The 20,530-nt window shown below is 50.4% G+C and overlaps 1 protein-coding gene across 1 annotated transcript; it reads left to right on the top strand.

Annotated features, from left to right (window-relative positions):
• The first annotated feature begins 4,667 nt into the window (after positions 1-4,667).
• Positions 4,668-19,491, top strand: LOC126534231 (uncharacterized). The gene is made up of 2 exons (XM_050181492.2): positions 4,668-4,898; positions 16,340-19,491. The coding sequence occupies exons 1-2, from the start codon at positions 4,723-4,725 to the stop codon at positions 18,921-18,923; spliced, it is 2,760 nt and encodes a 919-aa protein (XP_050037449.1). The 5' UTR covers positions 4,668-4,722; the 3' UTR covers positions 18,924-19,491.
• The last annotated feature ends 1,039 nt before the right edge of the window (positions 19,492-20,530 follow it).

The following is a 20,530-nucleotide window of genomic DNA, read 5'->3' as shown; positions in this document are numbered from 1 at the left end:
TTTCCTACCACTGAATACACTCGACGTCGACGAATAACCACCGTGAAAATTGCCTCATGAAGAGCAATTGTGAAATTGTCCATAAAAGGGCGTATCCATCGTCGACGAAGTCACCAAGAGCACGGGTAAATAAAAGCTGCCCTACCAATGCAATTTTGCTTTGTACGTCGACGAACAGTCCATCGCTCTGGCATTTTCGCGATTTGAAGTTCTCATAGTGACCTGCTTGTAAACGTAGAACTCTAAAGTCCTGCAAAATTTTGAACATTTTTTTTCGAATGTTACTGAAGAGAGAACCAACACGATATTAATTAAGGGAAAATGAGACATCCACCCTGTCTTAGCTATTGCTACAAAGGGAACCCATACGGGTTCCTCGAAAGAAAAGCCTCGCAGTTGAAGAAAAATTCGTCCTGGTCCGGGACTCGAACCTGGGACCACCGCCTTTCCGGGCAGCCGCTCTACCATCTGAGCCAACCAGGCGGCTAGCAGATCGCAAGGCAAAGTCGAATTTGTCAACAACTCGAAGCAAAGGCAAGAGTTTGATGTAATAGTGCTGTGGCAACCCGCAGACCTTCTCTTCACCTTGCGGTACACAGAGTACACAGTCTTGTCATTTTCATTGCAGGACTGTGTGCTTCTCATGCGAGACCTGGGTAACTGCAGGGCACACAAAAGAAAAGGTTTGGGAAGGCACCCATGGTTGTGAGACGAAAAGACGCTTTCCGCCAAGCAACAGCGGCGAGCATTCGAGCTCCATCTGGCAAAGGTGATCGCCTCACTCTGGTCCACGCAGGCAGCGAAAAGGGGCTTCGAAAATGGAGCGCGCCTCGTCTTTCGTGCAAGGAAGAGTGTTGGTGATTACCACTCCGAGATGGCTGGTCACCGTTTTGAAAAGTGGTTTATTGAACAGTTAGTGTCGAACATTGAACTCGCAAGCGTTATTGTCACGGACAATGAGAGTTATCATATAGCGTTCAGTCTGAAGAGGTGCCATCTCCATCCGCTAAAAAAGGTGATCTCCAGTCGTGGTTGGAAGCAAGGACATTACGCCCACTGCGCGCTGACGTGCGTCCTGTAGCACCTTTATTAAAGTCTGTCCAATCCAATCCAATCCGTTTTATACTGATCAGCCAAAGGCGGAGCTGCTGGAGCTTGTGAATGAGCATAAACACAAATATGCTGGGCACAACAACGGGCGCCCTCGTCAAAGCAGCTGGTCATGATGTTTTAATGTTGCCGCCGTGTCACTGGGAATTCAATCCAATAGACTTAGTTTGGAGCCAAGTGAAAGGGCACGTGACCGCAAAAAAACGCAACATTTAAGCTCGGCGACATTGCAAAAACCTTGCGTGCAGGAATTGCCTTAGTAAGCTAGGAAAACTGGAAGCGGAACTGCGCTCATGTGGAAAGAATCGAAAACGAATCTTGGACAGGGATGGTGAAATTGACAATATTCAGAGCCTGATAATCGAACTTGGCTCAGACTCGAGCACAATTAACCACCGAAGATAGTGGAAGTGAGGCATGTAAGTGCCTTGGAAGAAATACCCTGACTGTGTTGCTCCTCTTCCTTGTGCTCATTTGGCAAAGGACGCTTAAAAACTGATTTTCACGACATGCAGCGTTCTTCGCGCTCTCACTTTTGTCGGTATTTGCTATCTTGTCTAACTTTTTGTTATAGTTCATTTTCATGTTCTCATTTGTGTCTCGCAACAGTATTGTCCGCTGCTGACTGGAGGCCTCAAGAAAAATAAGAAATACGTGCATTGAAGCCTTTCAAACATTACTGCACTGATAAACTCTTCATTTTGTAATCAGTTTATTGTACATTCAGGCCACTATTTCAAATAGCCTGACTATATCAGCTGCATCTCTGACAAAACTGTCATGTCTTTACTGAAACAAAACGAAAAATAAAGCTGTGGTACGCGCCACATAATCGTGAACGTCACTAAGACATGATCATTTGTTGCGCTGAAATGTTCCTCATAATTTATTTACCTGAGGTCGCAACAACTGAATAAAGTCTCACATCGTCAATTCGGTATTATAAATCCACACTGAATTATCTTTGTCTGCCTTCAAACATGCAGAGGAGCTATGGAAGGTTGACAGACCGAAACTAAAATCGAAACGCTCGCGATCGTCAAACCGGATTACTTCGCGTAGGAGTACGTGTGCAGAAGCTTCTCCAGCGTAGCCTTCCCTTCATTGTCCCGAAAAGTTGTCCACGACAATACATGGTCCACAGCATTCGTTCCAATGTGCGAAAACAGCATGACGGGAATGATACCTACTGTAGACGCCAACAATGTCACATGCCCCCCTCCCCTCGAAATGTTGCGAAGGTTATTGCATCGCGGAAAGTGGAAAACCGAGAACACCGACTTTGTATGCCATGACATTTATGAAATGGCTTGTTTCCATCACATACAACTTCTAATTGTGCCGTTCCTGCGTAGCCCGCGCTTTCTAAAAAAAATAAATAAGAGGTTACCGACGATTACGATACTCAAATGCGAAATTTGAGCGCAGTTTCATACGTGTTTTCATTTCGCAATATATTGGCTGGCACAGATGATCTCTCGTGCGGCACGTTGCAAATGGAGCGAAGTGCGACGCGACTGCTTCGCGATCTGGAGATCGTGAGATCCAGCGCGTGGGTAATGCGCGGGCGCGATTCACAGCAGCCGCCGCCGAGAGACCTCCCAGACGACGCACGCTTCTGTGGCGCCACCTTGTAGTCATCGTCGCCGCACTACGCTTTTCTTCTCATGATTTCGCCATACCCTCCTCCTCTGCTTTCCGTCTAATGGTTCCGCTAAACCCTCCTCTCCGATTTCCTCCTCGCGTCTTTCATTCACCGCTGCGCTCTGGTTTCGCTTTCATCTTTCGCTGCGCTCGTTCACTCGGTTACGCCGCCCCCGACACTCGCCACAGGAACGGGTGCCTAAGAGCTGAGCTCTAGAAAAATGCTGGTTTCAAGTGTACTTCCTACGCTACTTCGCTATACAGAAAATCGCATCGCTTTCCACAGGAGGTTACTGCAGTGCACTGTGTGTGACTGCACGTGTAGTTGAATAGCGCGCGGCTAAGCCTAAAATCAGAGGAGACATTAATGTGTTAACTAGAAGAGCGTGACTAATAATTCCGGCTATTCGTTTCATCAGTGTTATTTATAAGTCATATCACTATTCATGTTCGCTTTTGACAAAACTTATACATCTGCTATTTATTTACCTAGGTACGATTTCGCTGATAATACTGATACACCAAACGCGGGCTCATACAAAAACACACCAGGAAAAGAAATGCCCATGTGTGGAATAGACCGAAACCGCTAGCAACACGTTGGGACTACTTTGTGTAGTAACACAATCACGGTAGTTCCGCCCACGTAGCTTTGGCTGTGCTGCCAAAGGAAGCTGTTGCCCGCCACGGAGGAAGGAAAGCTGAGGAGAGGCCATACTAAAGTGTTCTAGAACTTCTAGGACAGTTTAGCCCTACCCCTTCCTCGCGCTAGGAGAAAAGTGTGGAGGAAGCCGCGTGGTATTTTTTTTGCTGTAGCGGCCATGCTGTCGGGCCACAATGGCGGCATTGCTATGGCTGTGTGCGCTCACACGTGTTGCTCCGTAGGTTTCGTACCGTGGCAAAGGCGTGGTGTGTGCAGGATTGCGTTAGTCTCCGTGTTTCGTTCCGCTGTGTCATCTAGACCGTGTTCTCCCAGCTGTTGTGGTCAGGTGGCACTGTATGAAATAAAAAGCATGAAACGAGCGCGCATACAACGCCGTACACCACGTACCACGCCACAGACCAAAAACGACCTATAAGGAATGTCTTGATAAAGTGGAAGCTTGGGCGAGTTGGTGATACAATATCGAAATGTCTGCACATCGCAAAAGACGAGGACAGAAGAAAGGAAGCGATTGAATCCGTTGGGCAGATCACTACGGCACGCGAACGTGCGCCTAGCCCGGCGTGGTTGCGCGTCAAAGGCGAGAAATGTAAACAAGAGAGGAGAATCCGGAACGAAAAGATGGCGGGGTAACGACACCTTCCCGCTTCACTGAGCTTCACAAAGAGTTATCTCAGGGTCTCTGCTCAGTTTTTCCTTCCTCCAGGTCGCCGGCTAAATAAGAAGGTGTACAGACATATAATGCGACGTTCCATTGTGGCGTTCAGGTGAACACGGTTTATAAGATGTATCCCCAATACATTTTTGTATGGGCGCACCCGCAAATTCGGGGAGCGCTGATCAGCAGGACGGCGAGCAGAAACCAAGTATACACACACGGTGCGGATGGATTCATATTGAGGGCCATTCACCCTTGAGAGCATTCACCAGGCAACGAGTCCCGTAGCTTTCACAGTGCTCCAAGAAACTACTGAGGTGCGAGGGGCAAGCGAGTTTACTGCGTCTTTCTGATCGCTTGTTTGTGTTGTGGAGGCCGTCGCGGTAAGACTGCCATCGCGTACCAAAGGCTACTGTCGCCTGCCACGTTACCCTCCCGCACGTTCTCACGAGAGTCTAACGCAACCGTTGGCTTCTCCACGGCGCGAGCCGCGAGCGCGTTCGGAGAGGTGAAAGGTGCAGCAGCCAGCCGAAACCACGCGCACAGCGCGTTCCGTTCTGTTAGAAAAGAAGCATAGCAGCGCGAATAAACAGCGACGGAACAGCGTGGCAAGCCTAGCAGTACGGAAAACGTCGATCGCGTTGTGATGGCATTGTCGCGAGGCGGTCCTGGGAGCGAGGAGGACATGTCTCGGAGCATCGAGCAAATGTCAGAACCTGCCGAGGTGCAACGCTACTTCGGCGACGAATGCGGGGACGATGACTATGGAGGAGGAGGCGGTGGAGGCGGCGGCGACAGCTACGACGGCAATAACAACGGAAGGTAAGTTCACTAGTGAGTCGACTCATTCAGACTCGCTTATACTGTGGGTCTGAGCGAACCTCAGTGAGTCTTGACTTCGTGTCCTTAACGAGATGGATCTATTGAATGGAAGTATTTAGGATCCATAAGGAACTCGCTGGCATCGAGAGACGCCGTAGCTTTAACCCAAAGCACGGTGTCATGAGGTGGTTCTTTTTTTTTTTAGTACTGCCCCTATCGGAATGCGGCTGCTGCGCTGGCGCTTTGGTCTCGCGACCCCCGTGATCAGCAGCGCAACGCTTTTGAACAGAGCTACCGCGGCGGATTATGTGCATGTTTGTTTGTTTTTTATGATTCGAATGGCGAAGTGTTTTCTGAAACGGGTATCTTGGCGTTTTCATAAACCATCTCGGAGAGAATCATAATCATTTCATAATCTCGGAGAGAAAGAGACAAATGAGTTGCGAAACAATAGTGCAATTCAAATATAGGGGCCGATCCCGAAGGTATGCAGTGCAGCCTAAAGATGTGGGCGGTACGTGTGGTGATGTGTCACTGGGTATGTGCCGCTCTTCAACGCACCTATTTGATGCCAAATTGAGGGCATTGGCGTAGCCGGAGAGTTGGGATGTTCATCCGTGGCACGAGCACAACGCCGTTGTTCATTGTTGTCTCTGTTCTCTTCGCCGCTCCTCGTATGCACGCTGCTGTTCGGGAGCCCTCACTCCATGGCATAGCATTGTCACAGCACAAATCAGTTGCTAGGCCGGTCTTTCTTGTACATACGAAAGTGTACTTATTTCACTTTCTGCTTCGTATGCTACAGTTGACACTTCCTGGCAAGTGCACCTTATGAAACCGTAATCGTTATCGAGTAACGCTTGCGGCAACAGCTATGCGCGAAGGCGATCTATGTGGCTCCTTTCCCCTCTCTCACCCCCACCCCCCGCACGTCGATCGCCGATGGATGGATGGATGAATTTTATGAGCGTCCACTTTAGAACGGAGCGGTGGGTTGCGCCACCAAGCTCTTGTCATTATAGTAGTTCCCAATGTTCTACCTGTGTTAAAAAAAGAAAAAAGAAACCCACGAAGAATTCCCATCACCATACCCTCTGAAACCTCTACTGGGAACTTCCTTTTTGCACGCCCCCGTTGTTTGTCCTTTGCTTACTTTTCTTCCACTTATCTTCCAATCGCCTCGGACTAATCTCTATTGCAGACATGTTTGCTTTCCCCCTGCTCTCTCTGAATCCAAAGGCTTCAAGGAGGCCAGATGTGCCTAAATCGACTGCTGGGCAGATATCTTCACATTCTAACAAAGCAGGTTCCATTTTCCCCCTAACTTTACCGCAGCAAGCACATGCTTATTCTTCCTTGTATCTCATTCTATAAGTGCATCTTCTAAGGCAGCCTGATCTTGCTACGAAAAGTAATGAGCTTCCCTTTGAGTTATCATAAATTCTTTATTTCCTTATTTAATTTTTTCCTGTTTAGCAGTTATAATACTCATAGCAGGTTTCTTTACCATTGCTGCCACCCATGAGATTATCTCAGCCTCTCTTACTTTAAGCTTGAAGTTATTTGTTGCCCTGTTGCTCAACAGAACGGTCGCATGCTTGCTGGTAAACTGGCTAGTTCTTTTCCTCTAGTGTGGATGCGCGGAGGCGAGCACCATCTGGTCCTGCTGCAAGGAGCCCGTGTTATCTGCCCGCGCCTCGCGAGGCGCGGGCAGATGACATTTTAGGCGAGCAAATGTAGGAAGATTGAAGCTCTACAGCACGGCTGCTCACGGTATCTGCTCTTGACCTGACCAACCCAAACGCGGTCGCCGTCATCGATAAAGTGTGTTGCGTACTCCAGGGTAGCGTATCGTACTGCTGCCGAGTTCGACCGACGTTACTATTGGGTAGCATGGCGTTGTCGGCGGGCTGCAGGCATCCGGTAGACCATGGTGACCAAGCGAGGACGAGACGATTTCTAGTGCGAAACTTGCGTGGTTTACTCAAAGGTTGAAAGATGATGAGAAGAGAATGAAGTGATCTAAAAAAGTACATTTCGGATCCCCTTAAATAGGCTCTCTACAAGCGTGGGAGGGATCTTGCTTCCGTCGACGTCACGTGACCGACACAGAGTCTCATTCGCTGAAAGAGGGCCCCTCCTCCTCCGATTATACCGAGCATCTGGTTATTCCGAGCCTGCTGCAAGGAGGAAGGCGTCCCGCCTCCAGTTGTACCAAGCCTCAGGTCCGGGAATTGCAGACGCTTGTCCTGCTCTTTTGGGCGTTGCTCGTTCACGGAAGTTCCCCTGTAGAGCTTGACAGTTCGAGGAAAGGGTCCCTCTAAAGTCGCACACACACACACACACACACACACACACACACACACACACACACACACACACACACACACACACACACACACAAAAGCGGCCTGTAAACACTGCGGGGCTTCCGCCAGACCGGCAGACACTCGAGATGACCATGGCGAATTAGGAAGTCGCGCTTCATTTTGACGAGGCATGGTGGGTGAAAGTCCTTTCTGCACGAGGTGCTAGACGCCAACCGTAACAGAAGAATTCACGCTTCATTTCGATGAGGCAGGGTGGGTGAAAGTCCGTTCTGGACGCCAGCCGTAATAGCCCGCGCCTCGCGAGGCGCGGGCAGATGACATTTTAGGCGAGCAAATGTTGGAAGATTCAAGCTCTACAGTACGGCTGCTCACGGGGTCTGCTGTTGACCTGACCAACCCAAACGCGGTCGCCGACATCGATAAGGCGCATTCGCACTTCGACAGCAAGGTGTAAGTTCTGCGCACTCCTCACGTTATGGTTTCAACGCCGCCTTCGCTTGAGTTATGCATAGCGTTAGGCCTAACGCGAGGCCTTGGCCGCTGAACGTGGGGCCGTGGTCGTGGCGCCGCCATCGCAAGTCGATGCGCCCTTGGAAAGGATGAAAATTGACGTTTCGAACAAAAGCAAAGCCACACAAAGGGAAGATGACCCAGCGTCTTTAGTGTTCACGAGCCGCAAGCAAAGCGAGCGAAACTCGGCCCGGACCCAGACGCAGCCGAGACTGAGGAAGCCAATGCTACCCAGTGGCAAACTGTACCAGGCAAGTGCGACAGGCAATGAGAAGCGAAATGCAGAAAACTTAAAGTACCTTAAAGAATTGCCATACTACGTAGTAGTCATTAGGCTTACGGAGAGACGCGACATTTCTTCGTTTCCACGTGCCACACTAGTCCCTGCACTGAACAAACTTGCAGGTGACGCGCACTCGGTTAGGCTAGCGGTCTACAAATATGACAGCAGAAGCAGCATGATCACAGCTGTTGTGAAAGAACAGCAGCATGCTGTGAATATTTCGAGGCAAGTCAAGACGCTATCGGATCCGAAGCGGAGTACTGTCAATGCCACTAGCTACGTGGCATCCCCAAAGAACACCCTGCGGTTCGTAATACACCAGGTAGAGCCTGGTAGCACGAACCGGTATTTCATGGAAAACATTTTCTCCCCCACATGGCACAGTCCTTGCAGCGCGGATGTTAGGCACTTAGATTCCGCAGAGGGTCTATTACTATAAGTTCCCTCAAGACCCACCCATTCAAGAACCGGCCAGTATTATGCCTTTCTTGTCACAAAAGCGGCCACATGCAAGCACTTTGTCCAAACCAACTGGTGGGTTCCCAGTGTGGAGTCGACCACGATCAAGGCATCCAGTGCGGAGCGCCCTTCTTTGTGAGATGCCAAGAAGGCCATATGGCAACAAGGCCCACGTGTCCGTACAGAGCATTATAGATATTCTAACCTCCATCAGTACGGTCAAGAAGCCCAACACGACAACATGATGCCAATTCTAGACCTAATAACAAAAGGTCAATCACCCCAACATTTCAAAGACATGAATCGAACTCACCGGAACCTCGACAGAAAGCAAGTGGTCAACTCAAGCACCGTCCCCACACGACACCAAGTAGGCAGCGCAGTGCGTCAAGTGAATCAACCTCGCCAGTCACAATCCGAGCTTTTGACCAAGCTATAGCCAAGGCGCAAGCCGGTCTAGAAAGGCACGGTCCTTGATGCTTACGGCACAGCGTGCTTTCAACGAGTTACTAGAAGAAAAGAAGACAAGTAGAACCCCCTGACCAGCCCTTCTACTCCTCCGGCGTCTGATAAGACCTCTGCTCCTCGAAACCCAGCACCACAAAGACGTGCCCGCCGCCCACATCGAAGTCGGTATCCGAAAAACCCAATATGCTTGCGAACGAAAACATTATGCATTGGCGGATATCACGAAAAGACTTGACGCCCAAGAGAAGAAGCAAGCCGGATAATCCAACGAGCTTCCAGGTCGCTACACAAATAGCACCGATGCAAATAACATCGTGCGAGAATGCCAGCAGTTATAACGTAGCTGTCCACAGTCATGGCGAAGCTGTGTGCACTAGACAGGATTACAAACCAGCTCAGTCAAGTTCATGTAGAACAGCAGAGGTTCCGCGTAGAGCAAGACGTATCTTACAGGGCCTGGACGCCCTAAAAACAAGCAGCCACCCCCAACAAAGCACAGCTCCGCCAGAAAGCAAAGGTCGGCCTCCTACTAACAGCATAAACATGGCGGCTATTTCCCCCGAAGATACACCGGACATCTTACAGTGAAACTGTCGAAGTCTTCAAGCCTGTGCATGAGAACTGAATCTTCTATTCGAGTGTATAGGTTATCCCAGCATTCTTCTGCTACAAGAGACCAAGTCCGGGTCTTCATCACTACAAAGCCTTTGTTTTCTGCTAGCATCACACACGTTCATTATTGACGGGAAAAAATACAAGCACAAGCAGCCATTTTTGTACACAGAGAACCGCATGCGCAGCTGTACACCGCCACCTTCTGCATGCCACATCAAGAAACTGTAGCAGCGAGAAAACGTTACAAGAAGAAGCGTATAGTCATCGCTAGCGCTTACTACAGACCACCGCCAAAAGTACAGGACACAAATGATGATTGGTTATGGAAGTTGAAATACGCCTACCCAAGAGATCCCATTCTCGTTGGTGGAAAATTCAATGCGCCGCATGAAACATGAGGCTGCCGAAACTCAAGCTCAAAAGGAGCAAGACTTCTCACAGCAGCCAGTGACAAGGCGGGGCTTTTATTGGCCAATTATCTAGACTATGCTACGCAACGCGGCATGCAACCTGGACAACGTGACACCATTCCAGACCGGACCTGGCACACTGACAACATCATTAAAGGGGCGGACAACCAGTTTTCGTGGTATCCACTTTTTTAGTGCAATGGAAAGCTTATTGGTCAGAGTGTATAATCATGAAGTGCTAACGCGGAAAACGCCGTGGAACATTTTTCATAAGAATATTTCGATCTGCAGTGAGTGGAACTGCGCTAGCTTCCAGAGGCGCAAGGCTCCGTTAGGTCAGCTTGTCAGATCGGTGACAGACAAGCCACAAGTCATTCTACTGCAGGAGACGCTCGCGGAGAAAGAGATCACTCTGTCGGGGTATCGCGCAGTAGCGTACAAAGGCGAAGCGGGGAGAGGCATCGCCGCCTTAGTTAAAAAGAGTGTCTCCTTTGTGGAGCACACCGTTCCAAAATATCGTAGCGGACTAGAAGCACAACTGATCGAGCTCGTGCCCAGTAGATCGAGCAACGCGAATGTCTTTATTCTTAACGTCTACAGTTCGCCTGCAGATAAGAACAGAGACTTTAATGCACTATTCCATTCCGCAATGAGGGCAGCCAGAAACGCGCCCCTCTTAATTGCGGGGGACTTCAACGCTCCGAACACGGAATGGGGATACGGCTTTAACAGCAAGAAGGGCACAAACTTAGCCGGATGTACAGCCGATTTTAACCTCACGCTTGTTACAGATCCTAGGTTTCCCACTAGAAGGGGTAATTCGGTCAGTCGAGACACAACGCCAGACCTCACATTCTTCCGAAATATCGAGGGCACGTGGGATAATCTCCAGGAGGACTTGGGTAGTGACCACTACGTTCTCGAAATCGCGGTGCAGGTCAAACCCAAACCTCCGGTCAAATACGAATACGTCGATTGGGATCTTTTCCGGAAAATTCGAGCCGAAACCGCCCCCTCAAGCGAATCCTTCAAAGAACTAATTACCAATCTTAAACAGGCCGTCAAAAACGCGACCAAAGAAATCAGCACAAAACTTGAAGTCACCAAAATGGACTCTCGTTTAGCGCATCTCCTGGAGGCTAAACACGCTCTTGGAGAGAGGTGGAAAATACAGAAATTAAATCGCCGACTACGAGCAATACTAACGTCACTAAACAAGGAAATAGAGTGCTATTCCAAACTGGCCCTGCAACAGTGGGACGAAACGTGCAACGAAACGGACGGTCGCATGAGAAGGGGTAGTAAGTGGAATCTGCTTAAAAGCCTCCTAAACGATAAACAGTCCCGGAATGCGCTAAATCTCGCCGTCGATAGGCTCATACATAAGCAGGTCACCTCGGGCCTCACAAACGATGTAATTGTCAACGACCTGGCGCGAACTTACCTACCCGTCAAGGAAGGAGATTCGCAAGGCATAAGCGCGAGAGCGGCTTACACGGGGCTGGACAGGCGAGAATTAGACGAACCTGTTACGATTTCAGAAATCAGAGACGTACTCATCAACCTAAATGGAAGATCGGCCCCGGGGCCAGACGGGGTCACCAACAAGCTCCTCCGGAACCTGGACGACAAGGCCATCGAAATCCTAACGGCAGAGATAAACGAGGTGTGGAGCTCGGGGCAGGTCCCGTCGGAATGGCGCACCGCCAAGGTGGTGCTCATACCCAAACCGGGGAAACCTCCGCACATAAATAACCTGCGTCCCATCTCTCTAACATTGTGCATTTGCAAAGTGGCAGAACATGCAGTACACAATCGAATCGTGGAACACGTAGAAAACCACGAACTATTTAGGCATAATCTAATAGGTTTTAGAAAGGGACTCTCCACACAGGACGCAATGCTCCTCCTGAAAAGATCTATATTCGATAACGAGACGCGGGACGTACGAGGTATCATTGCACTCGACCTCGCTAAGGCCTTTGACAAGGTGGCTCACGAACACATATTGAACGAAATTTCCCATCTCAACCTAGGGCGGAAATTCTTTAATTTCACTCTCTCGTTCCTATCGGAAAGGAAAGCGTTCCTTCGACTGGGCACGATCTCGGGCGGTCCGTACGAACTGGGAAACTGTGGAACCCCTCAGAGCTCGGTCCTATCCCCGCTACTATTTAATATCGCCATGCATAAACTCTCTGAAAGGCTGGCCGCACTCCCAAAAATAGGCCACGCAATCTATGCAGACGATATCACAATCTGGTCCCCGGGGGGATCTTTGGCCGATCTAGAGCAACCTCTCCAGGCGGCCATAGATGTAACGGAAGAATTTCTTACATGCACGGGTCTCAAGCTGTCACCGACCAAATCCGAACTCCTCCTCTACAGACAGTCGAGGCAGGGCGTTAGGAACCTCGAGCCTCTGGAAACGCTGCCAGTCGAAATTACAACACGAGAAGGGCACCCCATTCCGAGGGTGAACTCCATCAAAATTTTAGGACTTTTAATCAACGCCAAAGGCTGTAATGCAGAAGCTCTAAACAAGCTGAGCGCACAGGCGAAAAATATGCTAGGACTCGTAACTAGAATCGCAGAGGACAACCTACTCAGGGTCTTCCAAGCTTTCTTCATCAGTCACATTATACTTACACGGCACCGTACCTCAAATGGAGCAAAATTGAAAAGAACAAACTCGACACGCTCATCAGGTCCGGCGTCAAAAGAATACTCGGTATTCCACAATCCGCTAGCACATTAAAACTACTTGAACTCGGAATTCACAATACCACAGACGAATTAATTGAAGCACAGTTTATTGCACAGATCTCCAGGCTTTCGTCAACTAAGCCGGGAATCAAGATTCTTGATGAAGCTGGTCAGCTCCCTATACAGGCACCGCTCAACCGACACCCCCTGTCTAAATTAGCCCGTGAAGGTATAAAGGTTGAGCCCGGGCCGAGGAACATCCACCCAATATATAACGAAGGTCGCAGAAGAGCGCGGGCTAGAGCCATCCTTCGACGAATCGATCCTTACGGGGCAGATGCATTCTTCGTTGACGCCGCCAAATATGGCAGCGAAGACAGGTTTGCAATCACGGTCGTTGACGCGCGCGGAACACTTATCAGCGCCGCATCAATCTACGCTAAACACGCGAACGAGGCGGAGGAAACCGCGATAGCCTTGGCTCTTCAAGCCGCAAAAGGCCCGGCGTCCATTTTCTCCGACTCGCGCACGGCGGTCAGGGCTTTCTCGTCCGCTCTAGTTTGTGAACACGTAGCCGACATCGTTAACAGATGCTTTCGTATTAATACGCGAGAAGAAACCGCAGGTCATACTATAGCATGGTTCCCGGCCCACATAGACGATGTAACTAACCGAGCGGGTTGCAGCCCTAACGAGCGGGCCAACTGCCTGGCGCGTGAATTCACGAACCACGCCCGAGCTAGCGGTCCGGCTCTCCCGCAGGATTGCCTCTTCAAAGATAAACTTACAACCTTTCATGAAATTACGTCACATTACAGACACAGCAGGAGAAAATTCCCTCCCCCCAGCCCGAAACTGAACAGGGCTCAGGCTGTTACTTTCAGGCTTTTACAGACGAGATCGTACCTCACCCCGAGAGCGCTTAGTTGGATAGACCCGAACTTTCCGCAATCGTGCTTCAAATGCGGTCACGCGTGCTGCTCCTTCGACCACATGCTCTGGCTGTGCCCGTACAACGCGGGCTCCAACTTTCATAACCAGTCCAAGTGGGACGCCTTGCTGAAGAGCTCGGATTTCCCAAATCAACTACAGGCCGTCCAAAGGGCCCGCGACGTCGCGGAGAGTCACCATCTCCCTGTCCCGTCGTGGGCGGAGCCACCAACTTGATCGGGGAACCTTCGGTTCCCCCAATCAAGTTCCTCAGGACACTCCTAATAAAGTTCTTGTCACTGTCACTGCAGTGAGGATGCACCGTTCATTGGAAGCATGCTGAAAACAGTGATAGGTGAGCGCGATGGCGATTATACGCCTGCATTAGTGGGAGGCAGACGACAAGTGTACACGTGGCTGTGCTGTAACAAAGTATGATTTTGTTTATCAAGTCGATGTTACTGCGATTCATGTTTTTCAAATTGTTAAATGATTTGTGCGATAATAGCTACGTGTTTTCTTGGTTTACTGTCCGACTGCTTTGGTATTTAAGCCGTCAAAACGAAACCAATCGGATCGAAAACGAAACGACGCCTTTACACTTGATACGGAGTTCAGCGTGTTGCCGTAGCCACGCGTGCGTTTTTGGTTTCCGAACCATAGAATAATGCGCGAGTGTCTAATTATATACCTACTGCAATTTTAAGCAATAATTATGCTGTACTTAATGACAATCGACTTGCATACAGGAATCTCATAGAGTGCATCCGTAGTACCAAGATTTCACCGCCAGGTCTGGCCGCTTACTGGTTTTTCAGACTTTCTTCGCCAATCCAGAATTATAATTCCCACTTAAATCGCGAACAGTGTGCTGTAATATATCACTATATATAATATATATCATCGTCTCACAACACATTCTGACCAGTAGTCAGTCCCTTTAAGGATTGGCGTTGCGGCCACGAGTCGATGGATGGTGATCATTACCCAATTTGGGTTGAACTGAACTCAACTCTAAGAAAACGAATTGACGCACAACTCAGGCAGTCAAATGGGAAAAGACGCTCTATGAGCATCTAGAACTTCCTGTTGAGGACCTCCTGCGAAGGGCCAGAGAACAAGCCACCGCTACCGCTCTGCTGATAACTGATGTCTCTACAGCAGATACCCACCTCCCCAACCTCTGGGAAAGCAGAAAGCAGGCAGGGGGAAAGTACATATTATCAAGAAAGGATTACAAGAACTTGTTCACGTTTCGCTAAAGTACAGCAGAGGCGAGAAGATAAGCTAAGTAGCTCAGCCGGGAGAGATCGCTAGACTACTGTAGCACTGTCATACCGTTCCGATTCAGGTCGTTGTGGCGCACTTTCCGAGCTAGGAATAACATGGAGAGTATCCTGATCTGCACCGGCCAGACCGCCGAGTAACTAGAGCGTGAGACTGCGTATACCTTTTTTCAGCAGCCCGTTCATTTGCCATCATCCGATACCTACACCCCTGTGCCTTCTCAGAACTGGGACGGCATCAGTGCACCACTCAGCCTTTTTTTGAGCTAGAGCTAGCTCTTTCGCGAGTGAAGCGAAACGGTGTCTCAGGACGAGACGGGATCTCCCGAAGCACGCTACACAACGCGGACGCAGCTACGAAGCACAAGCTCCTAGAGTTAATCAACAAGCATTGCCATGACAGCTGCCTGCCTAAGCAATGGAAGCATTCCGTTGTCATACCTGTACCGAAGCCTGGCAAGCAACCAACGCAACTCTGCAATATGCGACCAGTCTCACTTACTCCAACCATTTGTAAATGAACGGAAAAGATGGTTACCACACGCTTCTCCCGCCATCTCCACGAGTCTGGCTACTTCCACCCTTTCACCTTACCTTTTCCACCTTTAGTAAAATACTTTTTTCCCACAAAATCTGTGCTATATTTCGCAAGACAAAGGTTGATTACTTTACGGAGACATTTCGCCACCTCATATAAAAATTTCACTGAAAGCTAAGAATAGTCGGGACCCTCCTTGTCAGTCTTATCTGAACGCACCCTGCAGACAAGATAGCAGTTTATTCGATGTTGCCGTATATAATTCCAGCAAATGCATTCGCAAATCTTCATACGTGCTTCCAGGTCGCGACGCAAATGGCAGCGGTGCAAATAGCATCGTCCGCTGCAAATAGCATCGTCCGAGAATGCCAGCAGTCGTAACCGCACTGTGTTGTGCTTCCCGGCGTTTCGAAGCTCCCACAACGGAAATTTCATCATTTTGCACTCCCCTTGGCAGCACTCGTCACGCGCACATCTACAAAGCAACACATATACATGACGCGTTCATGAGCCGGCAAGTGACATCGGTTTGGTCGAGTTTCCTGATGCAGCCCTTCGCCAAGCTGCGACGAACTGTTCAAACTATTGCGATGCTTCGTCACCCACAAAGATAAATAAGTAAATGCTATCGCAAAACGTCACGCGCATGCATAGCGGCATAGCCGCTCACAAGACTACGCTGTTGTGCATCCGCCGCGCTTTAATATGCAACTGCATAGATGTCTGAAGCGATTGCGTTGAAACAGATACTTGATCGAAGTGTTCTAATTAAGTATTCACACAGTTAATTTCTCACGTAGTTTTGCTATCTGCCACATTCGATTTTAAGAATTGTGTTACCATTAAACATTTCTTTTTGTGCGTGAATTAGTGAACAATTGCTGTTCATTCTGCCCACCCACGCAGGTACGACTGCAGAGGCGACTTCATCGCAAGCGGCGCCGGAGCCTTCCGGGGGAACTTCGGGCCACCCCGAATGCCCTTCCGGGGTCGTGTGACGAGGCCGTTTGGACCGAGAGGCGGCTACGGACGCGGCCCGCCGTTTCGCGGACGCGGACCTCGGTTCGGTCGCCCTCCCTTCCGGCCTCCAGCGCGCGGTGGTTGGCCCGTGTCGCCGCGGTGCAACCGCGGAGGCCCAGCGCCACCACGCAGGCCTTTCTCTAGAGGCGGCACTCCTCAGCCGGCGAGACCGCCGAGGTTTCCTCGCGTACGAGGAGGCTGTTCTGACCGAGCTCGAGGCTTCCGCGGAGGCTTCGGAGACAATGGCGGCGTGTCGCACGACCGTACGTGGCACAGCTATCGCCGAGACGGAGTCGGCGGCGGACCTGACTATTCGCCGGAGCCACCGCAACGCCCGCAGTGTAGAACGCGCAGTCGTTCGGTTGGACCGCCGCCGCGGGAAGTGGACTGGAGAGCGCAGCGGTCGCAAGGGGCCAGAGATAACTGTTACCGCGAAGGCGGCAGGGAGTTGCATAGTTTCTCCAGTGCCAGGGACATCGAGGGCCGTGGAAGAACGCACTGCTCGCGAGATTCGGTGAGGGGGACGACGTCCAGGATACGGTCACGGAGCGTCGTCGAGGAGATGACGCAACGCATTGCCGCCAGGGTCGCGAGCGAAGCTAGGCTCAGGGAGGGGACACGTGACACGACTACAGCAACGAGGAGCGCATCACGAGCCAGCACCGAGGCGCAAGCTGAGCGGATGCGGGAAGGTGACCGCTGGATGAAACGCCAGGATGTGTTACCTGCGTCTTCTGTACACCACGCTCAGACGAAAACGCAGACCGTTTCAATTAAGCCCGCTATTCGCAAAGTGAAGGCAAGTGCGGAACCTGCTGTTGACTACACGGAGGTCATAGCTCTTGGAGCGACGGATAAAGGACAGCAAAGCGCTGCTGCACGCAGAACTGAATGCATCAGGGACGTCTGTAAGAGACGAGTCTCGATGACGAAATTACCTGCGCTCGACAAATGGGCACCGAAGGAGAAAAAGAAGGCAGTGAAAAATATAAATCTCCAGATTGCAGATCGTTCATGTTTGTCGCGCAGCAGTGAAGATGCCAGTGGCGATGCTGAAGTGCGAAGGGATCCTCATCCTGCGACAAGCACTTCGGGACCCGATCGTGTGGATGACGGGCAGGAATTTCGACGATCCACACCTGAAGTCAATTCGTCATGGACGCTGCTGGCAAGTCCTGACAGTACCACAGACCGTTGGACGGAGCAGGCAGTCGGCGAAAACATGCCTTCTCAAATTATGAGCACTGCAGACCTTACAGAAACCGCCGATGTCGCTTTGACTGTTCGGGAATTGCGTGAAAGGTCCGAGTCTAGCGAAGAAGTCGAGTGTCCCGAGATCGGCGTCTACGAGGAAGTCGTTCACGCGCAGGATGACGACGTGGCTTCTGAAGACTTGCAAGAAATCTCCGACACCGCTGCATTTGTTGAGTCAGCTGGGACCTTGAATTGCGAATCTGGCCCTGACACTGAATCTGAGAGTGGTTGTACAGATGATGAAAGTGAGGATGCTCAACTCGTCGGCAGCGATCAGACAGAAGAAGCAGCTGAGGTTATCAGTGCTAGCCTGCCTGCATCAGCAGAAAATACGGACCAACGTTCGACGGGCACCAGTGGAGCTTATTCCACAGCGTCGATGCCTTTGATAGTAAGCGCGGTCGGCGCCGCGGATAGCCTGTGGTCGCGGTCGTGCGACCAGACATCGAATGGACAGGACAGTGATTGCAATGCTCCGGAAGAGTCACCGCGAGGAAATGGCCCCACCGAGCAAGCTTTCGTCTCGTCGCAACGCACCGAACCTGTTGTGCGGGACGCTTGCACGGATGCTTGTTCCGCCACGTACTACGTTGATTGCGAACAGGAGACCGCGTCTTACCTGTCGACGTTGACCGACGCTTGTTCCACCACGAACTGCGTTGATTGGGAATGGGACACCGCATCCAACACGTCGACGTTGAACGGCAGTGGCGCCGACTATGTCATTCCAGTGTCCGAGAGCTTCCCCGCCGCAGCTGTCGCACGCCAGAGCCTGGAAGTGCCTGGTCCTTCGACGACCCCCACCGGACCATGGCGAAGTGCGGCGCAGGAGCACCAGACGCCGCCACGGGAACCCGGCCCTCTAGACGCTGCCGCCACCTGCGACGCTTCCGTGAGCGCTACCGAGGGCGCCCTGTTCGAGCTGAATGCGTTCGCGGCGCTGGCTGTCCACGACTTCTTGGGAGACGAGGTCGCCAAGAAGCAGACACTCGCTTGGTACGCCACGGCCAGGCGCACCAACACGAAGCAGGCGTGCACCCATGAGATGCTGAAATTGCTCTTGACCGCGGCGAATAGCACGTGTGCTAAGCGGGAAAACCTGTCGAAGGCTCTGCGTAGGCTCGCGCGGTTTCAGTTGACCTTGCAGCATTCGAGTCCATGCACGAGCCCCACGGCGCAAGAGCGGGATGACCTGGCCGATGATACGGATGCCTAGATTGTGGGTCTCTTTCTGTATGACGGCTCCAAAGCATCCGTCTATCTCCACCTCTTAACGGTATAGTTAGGCTATTCCACCCATCGCCTTACCAACCATACCGTTAAGAGGTGGAGATGGACCGAGGCTTTGGAGCCGTCATACGGAAGGAGAGTGCAATGTGAACTGTTCTTTTTTTCTCTCAGGTCTTCTCCCGTACACACGTACTCGTGTCATTCCGGTGTCCTGAACTAATCTCATCTATTCGTGCTTGCATTGCTCTTGCGCTAACCAGATGCGTGCGATCTCAGTAGCAAGACTTGTAACGTCGCCTCCAGGTGGACTAGTACAATGACTACAAAGCAGTGCTTTCCGTAGTTAACGTTCTTACCATAAGGGTAGCGATTTCATCTGTTACATATCTTTCGCTCACTTTGTTCTCTGTACAATGCGACTATCTTTTCTTTTTGCGCTCGATCTCCTTTCCATACTCCCTCATTGCGCCTTCTTCCGCGAAGTAAAAGCTTTCTGCTACTAAGTTGTGATTCATACGTACGTGATTCTTACGTACGACTTGGCGCCTCGAAAACCGTGCTTTGAGTTGATGGGGCGCCCTGATGGGCCATGTAATTTTGCTGGCACTCATTGCGTATATTATTAAATGGCGGCTCTGGACCAGATGGCCCTGTTTGCATGCAAACGTTAAGCGCATATTTCTGATCATGCGAATTTTTGAGTCCTGAACCAAACCCAACGACACTTATAACTGATGATGGCGTACCATTGTCCTATCGGGAAATGAGTGCTGCATGGAACATATTTTCTAAGCGGTGGAAAGTCCCCCACATACTTTGCGCTCGTAAAAGGACCACACTTAACAATTATCAGGGTTGGGAACCGCAATATAATTTATTTTCATGCTAAAGTTGGCTCGAAATGCAGGGCCCGGCGTCGTCTACATTATCGCGACGCCATGCCACAGAACAAAGTTAGCTGGCTCTGTGTAGTGATAAGGCGAATCCTACGATGGTGTTGTAGTTACTAAAGAAAAGTGATAATCCAGGATGCCGCACCGGTTTCATTCTGAAGTGTGCCGTAACCGCAGCGCTCATATGAAAGCTGTGAGCCAGTGTATCCGTGACGTCATAATGCATCCACATCCTGAATGCCTAATCGAAACTGCTTCATAGAAATAAGTATTATTACCTGCCGTGGTTGCTCAGTGGCTATGGTGTTCGGCTGCTGAGCACGAGGTCGCGGGATCGAATCCCGGCGATGGCGGCCGCATTTCGATGGGGGCGAAATGCGAAAACACCCGTGTACTTAGATTGAGGTCACGTTAAAGATCCCCAGGTGGTCGAAATTTCCCGAGTCCCCCACTACGGCGAGCCTCATAATCAGAAAGTGGTTTTGGCACGTAATACCCCCTAATTAAATAAATAGAAAAACGTATTGTGATATTTTTTTAAAATTTAGCATTGCAGTACACACTGCGACGTTTAAAGGGTTTTGATTTCCATTTCACACACAAAATGAAGTCGTACTTGTCATGTCAGTACTTTAGACGTTTTACAGCTTCAATACAATGAAAGTTGGGACAGTAGATATTTTTAAAACGTCTAGCCTGC

The sequence above is a fragment of the Dermacentor andersoni genome, chromosome 7 (assembly GCF_023375885.2).
Source record: "Dermacentor andersoni chromosome 7, qqDerAnde1_hic_scaffold, whole genome shotgun sequence".
In the NCBI taxonomy this organism is placed as follows: domain Eukaryota; kingdom Metazoa; phylum Arthropoda; class Arachnida; order Ixodida; family Ixodidae; genus Dermacentor; species Dermacentor andersoni.
Note: the sequence above shows the minus strand (reverse complement) of the source record. Positions and strands in the feature narration are given on the sequence as shown.